General features: G+C 53.0%; 1 protein-coding gene across 1 annotated transcript in view; it reads left to right on the top strand.

Annotated features, from left to right (window-relative positions):
• Nucleotides 1–86: 86 nt before the first annotated feature.
• The window catches only part of MYO1F (myosin IF), a 39,746-nt gene continuing 23,126 nt past the window's right edge, over nt 87–16,706 (top strand). The window contains exons 1-10 of the mRNA XM_085013022.1: nt 87–221; nt 9,302–9,439; nt 10,174–10,263; nt 10,347–10,441; nt 11,101–11,188; nt 11,315–11,404; nt 14,492–14,623; nt 14,790–14,924; nt 15,572–15,704; nt 16,042–16,238. Coding sequence (XP_084869148.1) covers nt 219–221; nt 9,302–9,439; nt 10,174–10,263; nt 10,347–10,441; nt 11,101–11,188; nt 11,315–11,404; nt 14,492–14,623; nt 14,790–14,924; nt 15,572–15,704; nt 16,042–16,238 — 1,101 coding nt within the window. The 5' untranslated portion in view covers nt 87–218. The remainder of the gene's footprint in view (nt 222–9,301; nt 9,440–10,173; nt 10,264–10,346; nt 10,442–11,100; nt 11,189–11,314; nt 11,405–14,491; nt 14,624–14,789; nt 14,925–15,571; nt 15,705–16,041; nt 16,239–16,706) is intronic.

The following is a 16,706-nucleotide window of genomic DNA, read 5'->3' on the forward strand; positions in this document are numbered from 1 at the left end:
CCGCCCCCGGGCCCAGCTTCCCTCCCCTGTAGCCGCGGGCCCCTCCCGCCAAAGGAAGTAAGAAGGGGGCTGTTGTAAGAGGAACTAGGGCTGGGAGTCCGCTGAAGGAGCAGGAGCAGGGCCATGCCCCAGCCGCCCCCCGGAACTTCCTGAGCCTGCTCCCCGGCCACCACCCATTCAGGCACTCCCCCACAGGGGCCCAGACATCAACCCCCATCATGGTAAGTCCCTCAGGGTGGCCGTGAAGTGCAGGGGTGGGGGACCTCAGCCAGGTGGAGGCACCTAGAGGCCACCATCAGAACGGGGTAATGGAACTGGGCACAGCAGACCCTTTGGGGGCCGACAGTGCAGCTCTGGTGCTCCCAGCATCCCTCACCAGAGACCAAACTCCCACCTGATGGGTGAAGAGGATGCCAGAGTGGGGATGGGCCACCAAGTATAGAGTAGTAGTAGCCGGAGGACAGAAAGTGGTCTTGAGGGATCACAGTGCCTCGGGGACAGGGACAGACCCCTTTCCTGGGGCTCAGGGAGCCCTGTTCCCAGCCCAGTTTGCTGCCTCATCTCCCTGTGGGGCCTTAGGTAAGTCACTTCCCCTCTGTGGGCTTCAGTTCCCATATGTGTCATATTTGGAAATCTGTCAGGATGTGGAAGGGGTTGGGGGGACCTCTCCCCTGGGACATTCATAGGGTCCTGGGTTCAGCCACTCTGAGTCTACAGCTGGGAGGGGAAGCTGGCTCAAATGGACAGTGGTTTGCAGTGATGGTGACAGCACACCCATGGGGGTGACAGGGTGGTCTGGCTGTCGCAATCACAGAAGCAGAAGATGGTGAGACACAGCGCATCCACACAGCCAGGGGTACCCTTCTGTGGCAGGGGGGCAGGGAAGACACTGCAGCCAGAGGTGCTGCCATCTGGTGAGGCTGAGGTCTCATGATGACTGTGGCAACAAGGTTGGGGAGACTGTCATGATCATGGGTCTAGACACAGTGGCATGGTCTCACACACATCAAGAGGGAGCCTGGGCTGGCTGCAAATATGGCGCCCACTGCTCCATGCATCTGCAAGCACTTCAGCTTTCATTTTTTGTCATTCGTCAATGAGGGCCTGTGGCTGGGACAGTCACAGAGCCAGTGGTGACACCTGAAGTGTTCCTGGTGGTTGCAGCAGGTAGCTGACCAAGGTGGAGCGTGGGATTGCATTAGCCTGAGAGATAACGTCTTAGTTCAGAAAGCCAGGAATAAGCTGGGCATTGCTAGCCAAGGACCCTCTGGTTAATTCACAAAAAATATAAAAAATAAAAATAAATAAAAAAGCAGCTAGAGCTGTGCTCTTGGGATGGGGACCCTTCCAAGACAGAGCCAAACCAGGAAGACTCCTTGATCAAAGGAATACAGAAAATGACTTGCTGCTCAAGAGAAAAGCAGCCCCTCCCAAGGAAACCATGTGAAATGCTTAGTCAACAATTTGCTTGGCCAGGTCTGAGAAGGGAGAAATTCACCCAAGAGGATTATGGAGGGGGGAAAAAAAGTGGAATTCATCCCTGAGGCCAATGCCCCTGTTTAAGGATGCTGACATCTTCCTGGAAGAGTGATGGGTGCCAGGAATTATGTTGCTTCTGTGAAACCATGTTCATAAAGTAGTTTATGGAGCATGTAATACAGGCACAATACACAGTAACTGCCACTGTGGGTGAGGCTCATTCACCATAGGAGTCAGCGGTGATGGTGGGTGGAGGTGCCTCATTCTTGGTGATGGTAGGGGAGTGGCTGTTGAATGATGGTGGCTGGATTGTTGGGGCTGCTGGTTGTCACTGCTGTCTGTTGTCGCGCGTTGGCGGTGACCACGCTTCTCGTGAGTGGGTTGGCAGTGGTCGTGGCTGCTTTTGGTGCCAGCTAGTGTTGCATGTGGGTGGGTGGTTGTTGGTCATTTTCAGCGGGAGGGTTGATCTGAGGAATGATTTACGGGTGGTCGTTCATTGCTGATTTGGGGTGACAGTCTTGGGAAGAGTGGTTTGCATTTTCAGCTTTGGAAAGGGGTGTGATTGACTGCTGCTTCAGAGGAAGGGGGGGTCATGGCTGCCTGCGGATGGCTAGTATTGTGATCGTGGTTGTTATTGTAATGGTTGGTTATTACAGGTTGCTGGTGCTGATGCTGGTGATTTGAGTGGTAATGGTGGTGAGTGATGGTGAGGAAACAGGATGGTGGAACCCGTCATTGCTTTTCGGTTTTGTTAGCGGGTGGTATGGCATTGAGGTTATCAGCAGTTTCTGTTCGACTTTGGTGGCGGGGGGAGCAAAGGCAGCAATTAGTTGTCCTCCACTGATAATGGTGGTGACATGAGGCTAATGATGGTTGTTTTAAAGTACAGACATAAAGTAGGGGAGACCAGTGGTGTGGCTGCTGGATCCAGGAAGGGGGTAGGGCAGCCACGGGGATGGACAGAAAAGCCTGGGGGCCAAGAGAAATTTAGGAGGGAGGATTCTAGGAGTTCCCTGGTAGCCTAGCAGTTACAGATCTGGCGTTATCACTGCTGTGGCTGGGGTTTGCTCCTGACCCAGGAACCTCCATATGGCACAGGCACAGCCAAAAAAAAAAAAAAAGGAAGAAGGTTTCTAGAAAGACAAGGGTGGTCCCCACATGTCAGAGAATGGCCTCTCATTAGGATAGAAGCAAACTGAGACACCCCTCCACCAGGGAGGGGACACCTGGGAGTCTTTAGAGGTGAGAGTGTTGTTTGCATGGTTTAGGGACACAGGGTGTGGCCCCAGAAGCCTGCAGAGCAGGGCCAAGGCTTCAGGGGCCAGGGTGGGGCGGGAAGCGGGGTGATTGGGGGGGTGGCTCCAGCAGCCGCTGCCACAGCGTCACCTCTCCCCTGGGGCTGGCGACCACAGCGCAGCAGGACCCCAGTGAGGAAGGAAGTGGCTGTTTCATGGTTCTCTCCAGTCTTGGACTCTGCTCATCACTGCCCGGGAGCAGGGAGGCCAGAGCAGTTGGGGCGCATTGCAAAACTCCTTTGTCCAGCCCTTCCTCCTGGCGCTGTGCCCCGTGCCTGTGGGATGCACCAGCTTAAGGCTGCTGCCGCCGCTGCTGCTGCTACTACGGGTGATGATGGTGGGGAGGGAGGAAGGTTAGTGTTTCCTCTTGACAGACTTTGCCTCGTTCAATCTGCACAGCTATCCCATGAGGTTTGTGGCCCCCAGAACTCCCATTTGCCAGATGAGGAAATTGAGGCAGAGAGGTTAAACAAGCTGCTGTACAACCCAAAAGTGGCAGAGGAGTTCCACTCAGTGACCCTTGAGGTCATATTCTTAACAGCCCCCTTGACCTGCCTTCTCCTCCTCCTTCCAGGGAGAGACACCTGGGGGGGGATGCGGACCCCCATACTTTCCAGGCCACCCGGCCCTGCCTCATTGGGATCTGGACTCTCTATTCCTGGTGTCGCACACCCCCAAGGCCTTCCTGGCCCATGGCTCCTGCTGCCACCACTGACACAGGCTAAGACACTGATGTTGCAAGGCCTGCCTCTGATTGCCTCAGTTCTCTTTAGCGCCATCGGATTGGGATCCCCATCTCCCCTGGGCAACTCACTTCTGGGCCACTTAAGAGTCAAGTCTAAGCCTGGTCCCTACCTACCTCCGTACACAACAGGGGCTCAGGAAGTGTGTTCAAGGCCCCAGTGTGGCTCCAAGGCCCCAGCCCTACAGGAGCCATCACCTTGGACTTGCTTCCTCTGCCGTGGGTTGTGGGGAGCGTCTCTGAAGAGCTGAAGTTAGCAGCTACATGCCCCTCCCGCCCCAGCCACCTCAAGCCCCTGACTATCTTTCACAAGAACCCCAGCAGCCTGAGTCATACTTGGCTTGTGGTCAACTGTGACCACAACCTCTTTGTTGCACCCTCACCCCTAAGGGAGGGACTTAGGAACCAACAGCTTCAACTTGGCTCTTGGGGACTTGGAGGCCACAAACAGATGGATCCCCATAACACAGGGCAGGAAGCAGGCTCATCCCATGATGCTTCATTCGTTTAGCCATTCCTTCTATATGCTGACCAGCCCCTCTACCCAACCAGATCCCTCTGCTACATGCTCTTGGGGCCATCAGGTGACATTTCCTGAGGCACACCCAGTGCATCTTTTCTCAGCCCTGGCTCATTTACGTGCCCGGCAAGCTTCCATTATCATGGAACCCATTCTACAGATGGGACAACAGAGGCTTGGGAAAATGAGAGGTCACTTAGCCAATGGTGAAACCCGGCCTCATGCCCAATCCATCCCGTGCCAAAATTCTCCCACACGCTGTCCCCTTGAGCCAAGCCTTCTCTCCCTCCAACACAGACAACCCATGGTTTTTGTGATCACCTGGAGCTAGGATGGATCTGGGAGTCCTGGGTGTCTGATGTGGGGGACACGTTGGGAGAGGTAGCAGGGGCTGCAGGAGGCAGAGGCCCACTCAGCAGGGTGGGGGAAGGGAGGAGGGACAGGAAGAGGAACCAAGTCCAGGAGAGCCAGTCAGACACGGCACCTCTAACCTCAGAGAAAGGAAGTGGCCTTGAGTCTCAGCTGAGCCTGAGGGGGTCCCGAGAACATAGGGACCGGGGTGACCCCCAAGGGGAACCCTGGACAAGACCAATCTTGTCTCCTCCCCCTTCTCCTCCGACCTGAACCACCAAGCCCAGCCACCCCTGACTCAGACCCATCGTCCCTCCCTGCTGTGTGTCTTGGGGAGCATGTCTCACTTCTCTGTGCCATAGTTTTCTCTTTTGCAAAATGGACCTAATCAGAGGCCTGACCTCAGCATGTGCAGAGAGGATGTAATGAGGTCATTCGCGGAAAAAGCTCAGACCAGAGTCTGGCACAGACTAGGTGCCAATGGGGTGTTAACTATTGTTCCATTTTGTTGTTCCTCCATTGCCCTGGTTACCACCCAAGCCCTCCTCCCCAGGTCTTCAAAGATGGACTCTGCTTCCAGTCCCCCTACCTCCCCACAACCACTCAACCTCCACACCCCAACTCAGCTAAAGAGCAGGGTTCGTGAATGACACCACTTCACCCCCAGATTGCTAATTTCATCATCTCTTCTCACCAACACACTGGTCTCCCCATCTTGAAAAAACAGGAAACACCCTCTCCTGACCCCTCCTTTCCCCACAGCCTTTTTTCCTCTTCCGCTTCTCAGAGCCAGACTGTCCCAAAGTAGTCTTCTCTCCCTGTCTACATCTCCTGACCTCCCAATCCGACTTCTGATCCTGAGCTCACCAACACTCGCCATGAGGTCCCTCTGAGTCTGCAGCGAATGTAAAAGCTCTTCAACAGCTGGGGGGTCCAGTCAACAGCTCCTTGCTTCTCCCAACTAACCTCCCTCAACCTCAGCCTCTGCCGTGGAAACATTCGCCAGCCCCTCCATGCTGCTGCCCTTACACCCTCATCCTCCACCAACCCGCCTTCCTCCGGCAGCCCAGCCAGGGGGGTTCTTAGCGCATCCCACCCAGCACCTGCTTCTTACCACCAGCATCTGGGCAGGCCCCTTGAAACACTGAAATGAAATTCAGTGACGTGAAATTTCAGGGAGATGCTGACTTCCATCTTTCAAAAATATTTAATAGGATCCCCAGCAAGGTGAGCAGAAAGTCATTTAGAATAAAATGTGCACGGCAAGATGAAAGGGCTCAGGCCAGTGGCCTGAGAACACCCACTGGAGTGGCCAGGGGCTCACAGGTGTGTCCCACCCCCCATCCCCCACCCCCCTTCACAGGACATGTTAACACCACAAGCAACATAAGCTTCCCAATGCTGAACAATTCTTAGTGAAATTGAACAAAACTAAACCTTCCCTTGATACGCGATAGTCACATCCCTGTAAATGCAGTGGGTATCAACCATGCAAAAGAGATACACTTTTTCTGTTTGTACATAAAATGGGATTTGGCTCTCAGTTCCAGTGATTATAAACAGGTTTGTTGCTTATATGAACTTCCGTTGGGGTTGGGTGGGGGGCTGCGAGCAGGACCGTTATGCATTTGTGAAATATGCAGTTACCTACATGTGCAAATTTGGCACCTGTGGCCCCCTGAAAATACCAGCCATGTCCTTATCTTTGGGACAACCAAAAAACGCTCCCATGATTCCTTTTTTTTCTCCTTCGGCCATACCTGTGGCATGTGGAAGTTTCAGGCCAGGGATTGAACCAGTGCCACAGTTGCAGTCTGCACCACAGCTGCGGCAATACCAGATCCTTAAGCCACTGTGCCACAGGGGAACTCCCTCCCATCAGTACCCCCAGGAGCAGTATCATCCAGCTATTGTATGTGATGTCCAGAATGTCGACAGGGCTATGGTGAGGGATGCCCAGGCAGTTGTGGGGTCCAGAGGGAGCTCCAAACTAGCCTGGGGTGAGGGAGGTCTTCTCTGAGAAGGAGACACCTGATCAAGTCTTAAGGCATGGATTGGCATTCACTAGGCAGGAAGAGCTCTGGGCAGAGGGCTCAGCACCTGCAAAGGCTTAGAGACAATGCTGTGAGAAATCCAAAGAGTCCTTCCCAAAGTCCTAAGTTACTGGCACAGTAGGTGATCAAGAATTCCTTTTGGAGGGAGTTCCCACTGTGGTGCAGCAGAAATGAATCCGATTAGTATCCATGAGGATGTGGGTTGGATCCCTGGCCTCGCTCAGTGGGTCAGGGATCTGGCGTTGAATCTGAGTTGTGGTGCAGGTCACAGACATGGCTTGGATCCCGCGTTGCTGTGGTGTAGGCTGGCAGCTGCAGCTCTGATTTGACCGCTGGCCTGGGAAGTTCCATATGCTGCCAGTGTGGCCCTAAAAAGACAAAAAAAAGAATTCCTTGTAGAGTGGATGCATGGGGGTGGGAGTGATGGGAAGCCAGAGACAGGTTCAGCCACAGAGAGATGAGATCATATTTGCCATATGAAAAACTCTGAGTCTCATGGCTCAGCAGGTTAAGAGGCCTACGTAGGAGTTCCTGTTGTGGCTCAGTGGTCACGAACCCAACTAATATCCATGAGGATGCAGGTTCAATCCCTGGCCTCGCTCAGTGGGTTAAGGGATCCAGCATTGCCATGAGCTGTGGTATAGGTCACAGACACAGCTCGGATCTGGTGTTGCTGTGGCTGTGGCTGTGGCTGTGGCTGGCAGCTGCAGCTCTGATATGACCCCTAGCCTGAGAATTTCCATATGCTGCAGGTGTGGCAGAAAGAAAGAAAGAAAGGGGGGGGGGAGGGAGGGAGGGAGGGAGGGAGAGAGAGAGAGAGAGAGAAAGAAAGAAAGAAAGAAAGAAAGAAAGAAAGAAAGAGAAAAAGAAAGAAGGAAGGAAAGAAAGAAAGAAGGAAGGAAGGAAAGAAAGAAAGAAAAAGAAAAGCTCACTCTCACTGCTCAGGTTGGAAGCAGTCTGAGGGGGTCAAGCCCTGACCTCCCACATTCCCGCCTCTGTATGCTGTTCCTGCTTCAGTCACACTGCTGCACCTCTGCCCGGGCAGTTCACTCTGTCTGGGGCACCCATCCTCCCTGCTCTAGATCAAGTTTTCTCAGCTTTCACATCCCACCCCTAACACCCCTCGGGTCCCAGCCACTCATGAGTATGGATGCAAGAACCTGGCCTTTACTGTCAGATGGACCCAGATTCGAACCCCACATCCTTGGAAACAGTTTGGCTGCATCTTTAGTCAAGGGCCAAATACTTCCCAAGCCTCAGTCTCCCTCCTAGCCCACACCACACTGAGCCGCTCTGAGGATTGCCAATACCATGGGTGACACCCCCTCCCAGGGTCGGGCGTGTCGTGGATGCTCCGTCAATGTTGATTGTGTCAAGCCTGAGTTTATCAGACAGGAGAGCTCCAGGCTGACATCACTCGGTGTGCTGAACAGGGTGACAGGGTATTCTGAACGGAGGCAGAGGGGGCCTGAGAGAGCCGGTATACATAAGTGTTTAAGGCGCTGGATGAGGTCATTTGGGCTAAAAGCAGAAAGGGTTTCCAGCAGGTTTCCTAGAGGAGGTGCTTTGAGACAAGCCGGTGTCCGAGCTTCTTCCTTGAGGCCTAAGGAAGGTGTTATCTGATGAAAAGCTGAGGGAGGGGAGTTCCCATCATGGCTCAGGGGTTAATGACTCCAACTAGGAACCATGAGGTTGCAGGTTCTATCCTGGCCTTGCTCAGTGGGTTAAGGATCCAGCATTGCCGTGAGCTGTGGTGTAGGTTGCAGACTTGGCTCGGATCCCGCATTGCTGTGGCTCTGGTGTAGGCCGGTGGCTACAGCTCCAATTCGACCCCTAGCCTGGGAACTTCCATGTGCCACAGAAGCGGCCCAAGAAATGGCAAAAAGACAAAAAAAATAAATAAAAGGCTGAGGGAGGAAGTGAGAAGGCAAAGTGGAATCCTGAGAAGGTGCCGGAGGCGGTGGGAAGGCTCTGGGAGCTGAGGACCAGGGTCACAGCCAAGCACAGAAGCAGAGGTTGCAGCCATGTGGTGGCTGAGAGGATCTCAGAGGAATGTGCCAGGATGGCTCTAAGTGAGGAGAAGGGGAGCGGGAGGAAGGAGGCCAACTCAAGGTCGAAGGGGTAGCAGCAGGTTAAATGCCACGGAGGGAATTCCCGTCGTGGCACCGTGGAAACGAATCTGACTCGGAACCATGAGGTTGCAGGTTCGATCCCTGGCCTCGATCAGTGGGTTAAGGATCCAGTGTTGCTGTGTGCTGTGGGGTAGGTTGCAGACACGGCTCAGATCCTGTGTTGCTGTGGCTGTGGCGTAGGCCAGCAGCTGTAGCTCCGATCTGACTCTAGCCTGGGAACCCCCATATGCTGCGGGTGCAGCCCTAAAAAGCAAAATAAATAAATAAATGCCACAGAGAAGTTAGGGACTCAACCTGGGCTGAGGCAGGGAGAGTGGGATTGGGGACATGAGAAGCAGGGTGAATGAATGGACTCCACCGTCAAGCCCTTCCCCTCCCATAGTCGTCAGAGCCCCAGGCGCACTCTACCTCGATGGGCCAGACATAGCTGTCTCCTCCATGGCAACGGGACACCAAGGGGAGGTTTGGGGGACCAAAAGAGAGGGCTGAGGGATGCTTGTGGGCTGCCATTCTGTCTGGCCTCCTCCTTTGGGAGCAGGGAGCCTGGACTGGACCTACCTCTCCTGGTGTCCCTGAGATAGGGAAGGAGGAAGAGAGGTGGGGGGGCCAGGGGGGCTGCATCCATCAGAAGCTGGTGATGGAGGTGAGCCAGGCTGGGGTGCTGAGGCACCAGCCCCCACCACGCCCCCTGCAGGGGCTCACCCCCACCCTCCCACCCCCATCCCCAGGGCAGCAAGGAGCGCTTCCACTGGCAGAGCCACAATGTGAAGCAGAGTGGAGTGGACGACATGGTGCTGCTGCCCCAGATCACCGAGGACGCCATCGTGGGCAACCTCCGCAAGCGCTTCATGGACGATTACATCTTTGTACCCTGGGCCGTGGGTGGGGTGGGCAGGTGAAGGACAGAGGGACAGGAGGGTGCCTAACCAATGAATGGAGGGATGTGTGTGTGTGCGGATGAGTGTGGGGAGGGATGGCAGAGGGACGGCAGCAGGGAAGGGATACACAGATATCTGAGCACAGGAACGAGGGTGGGGGCCGGCAGTGGGGAATGGGCAGTAAGAGCACTGGGTGGGAGTTCCCTTCGTGGCTCAGCAGTTAATGAACCCAACTAGGATCCATGAGGATGCGGGTTCGACCCCTGGCCTCGCTCAGTGGGTTAAGGATCCCGCATTGCCGTGAGCTGTGGCGTAGGTCACAGATGCAGCTTGGATCTGGCGTGGCTGTGGCTCTGGCGTAGGCCGGTGGCTACAGCTCCGATTGGACCCCTAGCCTGGGAACTTCCATATGCCGTGGGTGTGGCCCTAAAAAACAAACAAACAAACAAAAAGAGCACTGGGTGATAGGACAGGAGACCGTGGAGTGACAGCAGTTGGGGGTGGTCGTGGCCCTCATCCCTCCCCCCCATAGCAAATTCTGTTCTCCCTCATTCTTGACCCAGCTCAGTTTTTTCCCCAAGATACCTGGGGTGCACCTGAGTAGCTCCATCTCTTCCTCCAAACAATGGGGCTCTTGGAGGCCTCAGGGGAGCTGAATGAGGGGCCCATGAGGGATACAGCTTGCCGGGACACTGCGTGGCCCTTAACCACCCCGCCCCCAGACCTACATCGGCTCCGTGCTCATCTCCGTAAACCCTTTCAAGCAGATGCCCTACTTCACTGACCGAGAGATCGACCTCTACCAGGGCGCGGTGAGGCCGGGGCCAGGTGGGAGGCACAGATCCAGGACCCCTGGCTCCCAGCCCTAGGCTGAGCCCTGACCTCCCCCCGCCAGGCCCAGTACGAGAATCCCCCGCACATCTATGCCCTCACGGACAACATGTACCGGAACATGCTCATTGACTGTGAGAACCAGTGTGTCATCATCAGGTACAGACGGTGTGCCGCAGACCCTCCTGCCCAGGCCCCGCTCTAACAGCATCACCACCCCAGTGAGGTTTGCTTGGACCTCCTGATGCAAACAGAGCCTCACTGTCCCCCTCCACCCCTGGCCCTGCTTTACTTTTCTTGTCACCGTCTGACCCATGATATATTTTATATATTCATTCTACTAGTGCCCATCTGTCCCATCTAAATGTCAGTTCCCAGAGGACAAGAGGTTTGGAACTGTCTTGTTCACGGTTGTATCTCCAGTGCCTGGACTGTTGCCTGGCACACAGTAGGTGTTCAATGAATATAAGAATGATCAGGAGTTCCCATAGTGGTGCAGCAGAAATGAATCCGACTAAGAACCATGAGATTGTGGGTTCGATCCCTGGCCTCACTCAGTGGGTTAAGGATCCAGCATTGCTGTGAGCTGTGGTGTAGGTCGCAGACGCGGCTTGGATCTGGCATTGCTGTGGCTGTGGTGTAGACCAGAGCTGTAGCTCCAATTGGACCCCTAGCCTGGGAACCTCCATATGCCACAGGTGCAGCCCTAAAAAAACAAAAAGACAAAAAAAAAAAAAAAAAAAGAATAATCAGGCACTGGGAAGGGTACTTCCCCCACCCTGGGGTCACTGATCGTGCCTTCTCTCGCCCATCCCCAGTGGAGAAAGTGGAGCTGGGAAGACAGTGGCAGCCAAATACATCATGGGCTACATCTCCAAGGTGTCAGGAGGGGGCGAGAAGGTCCAGGTAAGGTGAAAACAGAAAGGAGAGCTGGGTATCCCCACGCTGCACTGGTATTTCATGCGGCACCCCCAAATTCCCACACCCTACCTCAGTCTGACCTCTTCCCACCCCACCTGCCTTTTTCCCCAGCATGTGAAGGATATCATCCTGCAATCAAACCCACTGCTGGAAGCCTTTGGCAATGCCAAGACCGTGCGCAACAATAATTCCAGTCGCTTTGTGAGTCTCTGTGGCCCTGCTTGGAGTAGAAGTTCCCTCCACCCGTCTCTCTTTCTCTCTCTCTCTCAGATGTTACCACCACATACACATCCCCTGCTCAAGAAGACAGGAACTACCTGCTCCTGAGAGGGAGACTCACTTCTTATTCAGGGTCCACCCAAAAAACAGTCCCCCGTCAGCATACCTGTAGAGGCCCTGACATGTCTCTGTAGCATTCTTTTTTTTTAGGGCCCCACCTACGGCATATGGAGGTTCCCAGGCTAGGGGAACCATCGGAGCTACAGCTGCCGGCCTACACCACAGCCACAGCAACGCAGGATCCAAGCCGCTTCTGCAACCTATACCACAGCTCACGGCAACACCGGATCCTTAACCCACTGAGCGAGGGCCAGGAATCGAACCTGCAACCTCATCATTCTTCGATTCATTTCTGCTGTGCCACAACAGGAACTCCCTATGTAGCATTCTTTTTTTTTTTTTTTTTTTTTTAAATGAGCGTTGCAACGTTTATTTCAGGTTCTCTCTTGTTTTTGTTTTTTTTTTCTTTTTTGCCACACAGGCAGTATGTGGGAATTCCTGGGCCAGGGATTGAACCTACGCCGCACAGCAGCAACCAGAGCCACAGTGGTGAGAACGCAGGAGCCTCAACCCGCTAGGCCATCAGAGAACTCCCCCATGTGGCATTCTTAAATACTCTTCCCCTGGCTGCAACCAGGCTACACCTGTTCCTATTTACATTTAAGGTCCCATTTACTCCCTCATTCACTCTTTCTTTCAACAAATAGTTCTTGGACTCCTTTGTGTCAGGTGCTATGCTGAGCCCAAGGGAAGACAGAGTAGGTAAACCGACTTGGATTTATCATCTGTTTCAGCCACTGTTTAAATGGGTGGCTTGGACAAAAAAAAAAAAAACAGTGTAACCTTGTGGAGTTCCTCTGTTGGAATACAGATAATGTTAATATCTCTCCCATAGACCTCAGTTTTCAGTAAATGCCTGAACATGGAAATAGCTTAATGAGTTCTGACACTGATGAGATTGTTTTATTTCTCTACATATAACTAGTTATAGCAACTTACTGCATTTTATTTTCTAATATATTTTTATAATGTAATTATATTTGAAGTATCTTCCCCAACATTTTATTGTAAAAGTTTTCATATACATGGAAAAGTTGGGAGTTCCCGTCGTGGTGCAGCGGTTAACGAATCCGACTAGGAACCATAAGGTTGCGGATTCGATCCCTGCCCTTGCTCAGTGGGTTAACAATCCAGTGTTGCCATGAGCTGTGGTGTAGGTTGCAGACGCGGCTCAGATCCAACTTTGCTGTGGCTCTGGCGTAGGCCGGTGGCTACAGCTCTGATTAGACCCCTAGCCTGGGAACTTCCATATGCCGCGGGAGCGGCCCAAGAAATGGCAAAAAAAGACAAAAAAAAAGAAAAGAAAAGAAAAGTTGAATGACTACAACAGTGAATCTCCATATGCCGATCTCCTAGATTCTACCATTAATATTTTACTATACTTGTTTAATCATATCTCCGTCCACCCTTTTTTTTTTTTAACAGCAGTACCTGTGGAATATAGAAGTTCCCGGGCTAGGCATCCAGTGGGAGTGGCAGCTGAGCTCAACGCCATAGCCATGGCAACATCAGATCCCAAACGCATCTGCAACCTACACCTCAGCCTGCAGCAATGCAGGATCCTTAAGCCACTGAGCAAGGCCAGGGATCGAACCTGCAACTTCATGGAAACTAATCAGGTTCTTAAGCAGCTGAACCACAGCAGAAACTCCTCCATTCATTTTTTTTTTCCTGATGCACTGCAAACTAAGCAGCAGACATCATATATTTCCCTCTAAAAACTTCAGCATGAATACCATTAATTATAGTCCAATATAATTTTGCAATTCTCTGTCTTTTTTAAAGTAAAATTTGCATACAGCAAAATACACAAATCTAAAAGGTATCATTCACTGAGTTTGGACAAATGCATACACCTGTGCAACCCAAACCATATCAATATACAGAACATCACCATCTTTCCAGAAAGTTCCCTCTTGTCTCTTTCTCATCAATTGCTGCTCTTTCCTTACCCCAGAAACAAGCATTCTGGTTTTTTTTTTCACCATAGATTAGTTTCAGCAGGTCTAGAAGTTCATATAGACAGAATCACACAGTTGTGTGCTTTCAAACTACTAATACACACAGAAACATGGATGAACTTCAAAAATACCTAATTCTATTTTATTTTATATAGTTTTATGGTACATAAGAATGAGTGTTTGTCGGAGTTCCCATTGTGGTGCAGTGGATCCCTGGCATCTCTCAGTGAGCTAAGGATCTGGTGTTGCCATGAGCTGTAGTGTAGGTGGTAGACGTGGTTCGGATCTGATGTGGCTGTGGCTGTGGTGCAGGCCTGCAGCTATAGCTCCAATTGGACCCCTAGCCTGGGAACCTCCATATGCTGCAAGTGTGGCCCTAAAAAAAAAAAAAGAAAAGAAAAAAGAAAAAGAAAGAATGAGTATTTGTCATACATTATAGGTGTTTAATTGTACGATGATGTCATTTGTATTGTAACTGGATGGAGGTGGCAGAAAGGAGACACAAAGTGGCTTGTCTGCCTTCCAAACTCTGGCCACAGCAGAACCCAGACGGTGTCAGAGATCAAAGAAGGAGCCGGTAGGGCCCCTGCTCTGGGCTCAGAGACAACATGTAGGAGATGCCCAGGGTCCTTGGAACCAGCTGCATCCCACAGAGACATGGAGACCTCTTGTGGTGGCATTGCTGGAGAGCTGTCAATAAAATATGATACTTCTCTGTGCTAGGCACAAAACTAGACTCCCCCTTGTGAGGGCATTGATCATCAAGGAGGGAGAAAAGGGCATTCCTGGCCAGGACACAGCTTAAGCAAAGGCTGGAAGGAAGGAGCTGGTGAAAATAATAATAAGTGGGAGGTGGGGAGAGGAAAGCCACTTGAGGTCACACCACGAAGAGGAGCAAAGGAGGCTGGGTTCATAAGACCCAGCCCCAATCCTCCGGCACCTGCAGCCCTGAGCCCCTGGGGGGCTGATGTGGCTCTCTCGGGTTCAGGGCAAGTACTTCGAGATCCAGTTCAGCCGTGGTGGAGAGCCCGACGGGGGCAAGATCTCCAACTTCCTGCTGGAGAAATCTCGCGTGGTCATGCAAAATGAAAACGAGAGGAACTTCCACATCTACTACCAGGTGCAAGGAAGGGGGCTGTGGGCTGGGGCAGAGGGAGCCCCACTGGGGGGCCCAGGGGGAGACAATGAGAGGGTCAGGGTTCGGGAGCCCATGACAGTGAGGACCGGGGGATTACGAGGGCTGTGCCAGTTCTCCACTATAAGCATGAGCATGGCGCATCCTCCAGCTGCTGGAAGGGGCCTCTCAGGAGCAGCGGCAGAACCTGGGGCTCATGACCCCCGACTACTATTACTACCTCAACCAATCAGACACCTACAAGGTGGACGGCACCGATGACCGGAGCGACTTCAGCGAGACTCTGGTGAGCACCAACCGCCACTTCAGCCCCCAGGAAACTTTTATTTTTATTTTATTTTTTTTTTTTGGAGAGCCCCTGGCCAAATGTGGCTATTTTTTTAAGTTTTATTGAAATGTAGTGAATTTACAAGGGCGTGATCATTGCTGCTGTACAACAAGGTGACCCAGTGCCCCAGGAAACTCCTCATATTATAAATCGGGAAACCAGGGAGTTCCCATCGTGGCGCAGTGGTTAACAAATCCAACTAGGAACCATGAGGTTGCGGGTTCGATCCCTGGCCTTGCTCAGTGGGTTAAGGATCCGGCGTTGCCATGAGCTGTGGTGTAGGTTGCAGACTTGGCTCGGATCCCGTGTTGCTGTGGCTGTGGTGTAGGCCGGCGGCTACAGCTCTGATTCGACCCCTAGCCTGGGAACCTCCATATGCCGTGGGAGCGGCTCTAAGAGGCAAAAAGACAAACAAACAAAATCGGGAAACCAAGACCCAGAGAAGGGCAGAGACTTGCTCAAGGTCACACAGCAAGCAGGTGAAAGAGATAAAGACTCACATGTCCTGACTCCCCACATCTGTGCTGCTGCCCCTGAAACCTAACCCAGGGGCAGGCTGGAAGTCAAGACTTGTGGCACAGGCTCTGTCGCTGTTGTGCCCTCAGAACGCCATGCAGGTCATCGGGATCCCGCCCAACATCCAGCAGCTGGTTCTGCAGCTCGTGGCGGGGATCTTGCACCTGGGAAACATCAGCTTCTGCGAAGATGGAAATTATGCCCGGGTGGAGAGTGCAGACCGTGAGTGTGGGTGCTGTGGACAGGGGGCATGTGTATATGTGTGAACTGCTTCCTCCCAGAGCAGCCCCCAGAGGGTGAGGACCCCTAAGAACAATATTGATGTCACTGGGAAAAATGGGGAGAGGAGGTCCCTGGTGGTTCAGTGGATTAAGGATCCAGTGTTGTCACTGCTTCTGGCTCTGGTTTCAGCTGTGGCTTGGGTTTGACCCCTGGCTCGGGAACTTTTACATGCTGTAGGCATGGCCAAATAAATACATAAACAAAACAAGGAGAGATGAGGGCACCCACAAAGAGCCTGACCGGCTGCCTCCTTTCCCCCTACACTCCCATCCCACAGTCCTTGCCTTCCCCGCCTACCTCCTGGGCATTGACAGCGGGCGGCTGCAGGAGAAGCTGACCAGCCGCAAGATGGACAGCCGCTGGGGGGGGCGCAGCGAGTCCATTGACGTGACCCTGAACGTGGAGCAGGCAGCCTACACACGGGATGCCCTGGCCAAGGGGCTCTATGCCCGTCTCTTCGACTTTCTTGTGGAGGTGAGTGGGGCTGGGGAGTGGGAAGGGGTTCTGGACCTGGACTTGGACCAGCCAAACAGGGGTTGGGGGGTGCATCTTGACTGTCACGACCTCACAAGTGCCCAGTGGGATGTCAAGCAGGGCAGGATATGATTAGATGAGAGACTGAGGGGCTTCACGGCTGTGACACGGAGCCCAGGAAGGAGGGGGCTATTGGAAACGTCCAGGCCTGGACTGATGTGGGGGCTGTTGGGGTAGAAAGGGCTGGGTGCATTTGAGAGCTACAAAGCGGGGGCTATCAGGAGGACAAAGCGATGGGCTGGATGGGGGTAGATGAGACCAGGACATGTCAAGGTCAAGAATAGTGACTATTGGAGTTCCCTGGTGGCCTAGTGGTTAAAGGATCTGGTGCTGTCACTGCTGCGATGCAAGTTCAAACCCTGGCCTGGGAACTTATGCATGCCATAGGGCATGGCCGAAAAAATAAAA

This window comes from Sus scrofa, chromosome 2 (assembly GCF_054392235.1).
Source record: "Sus scrofa isolate SSC_HxYL_T2T_F1_AM1 chromosome 2, Sscrofa_HxYL_maternal_Yorkshire_Landrace_v2.0, whole genome shotgun sequence".
NCBI classification, from domain to species: domain Eukaryota; kingdom Metazoa; phylum Chordata; class Mammalia; order Artiodactyla; family Suidae; genus Sus; species Sus scrofa.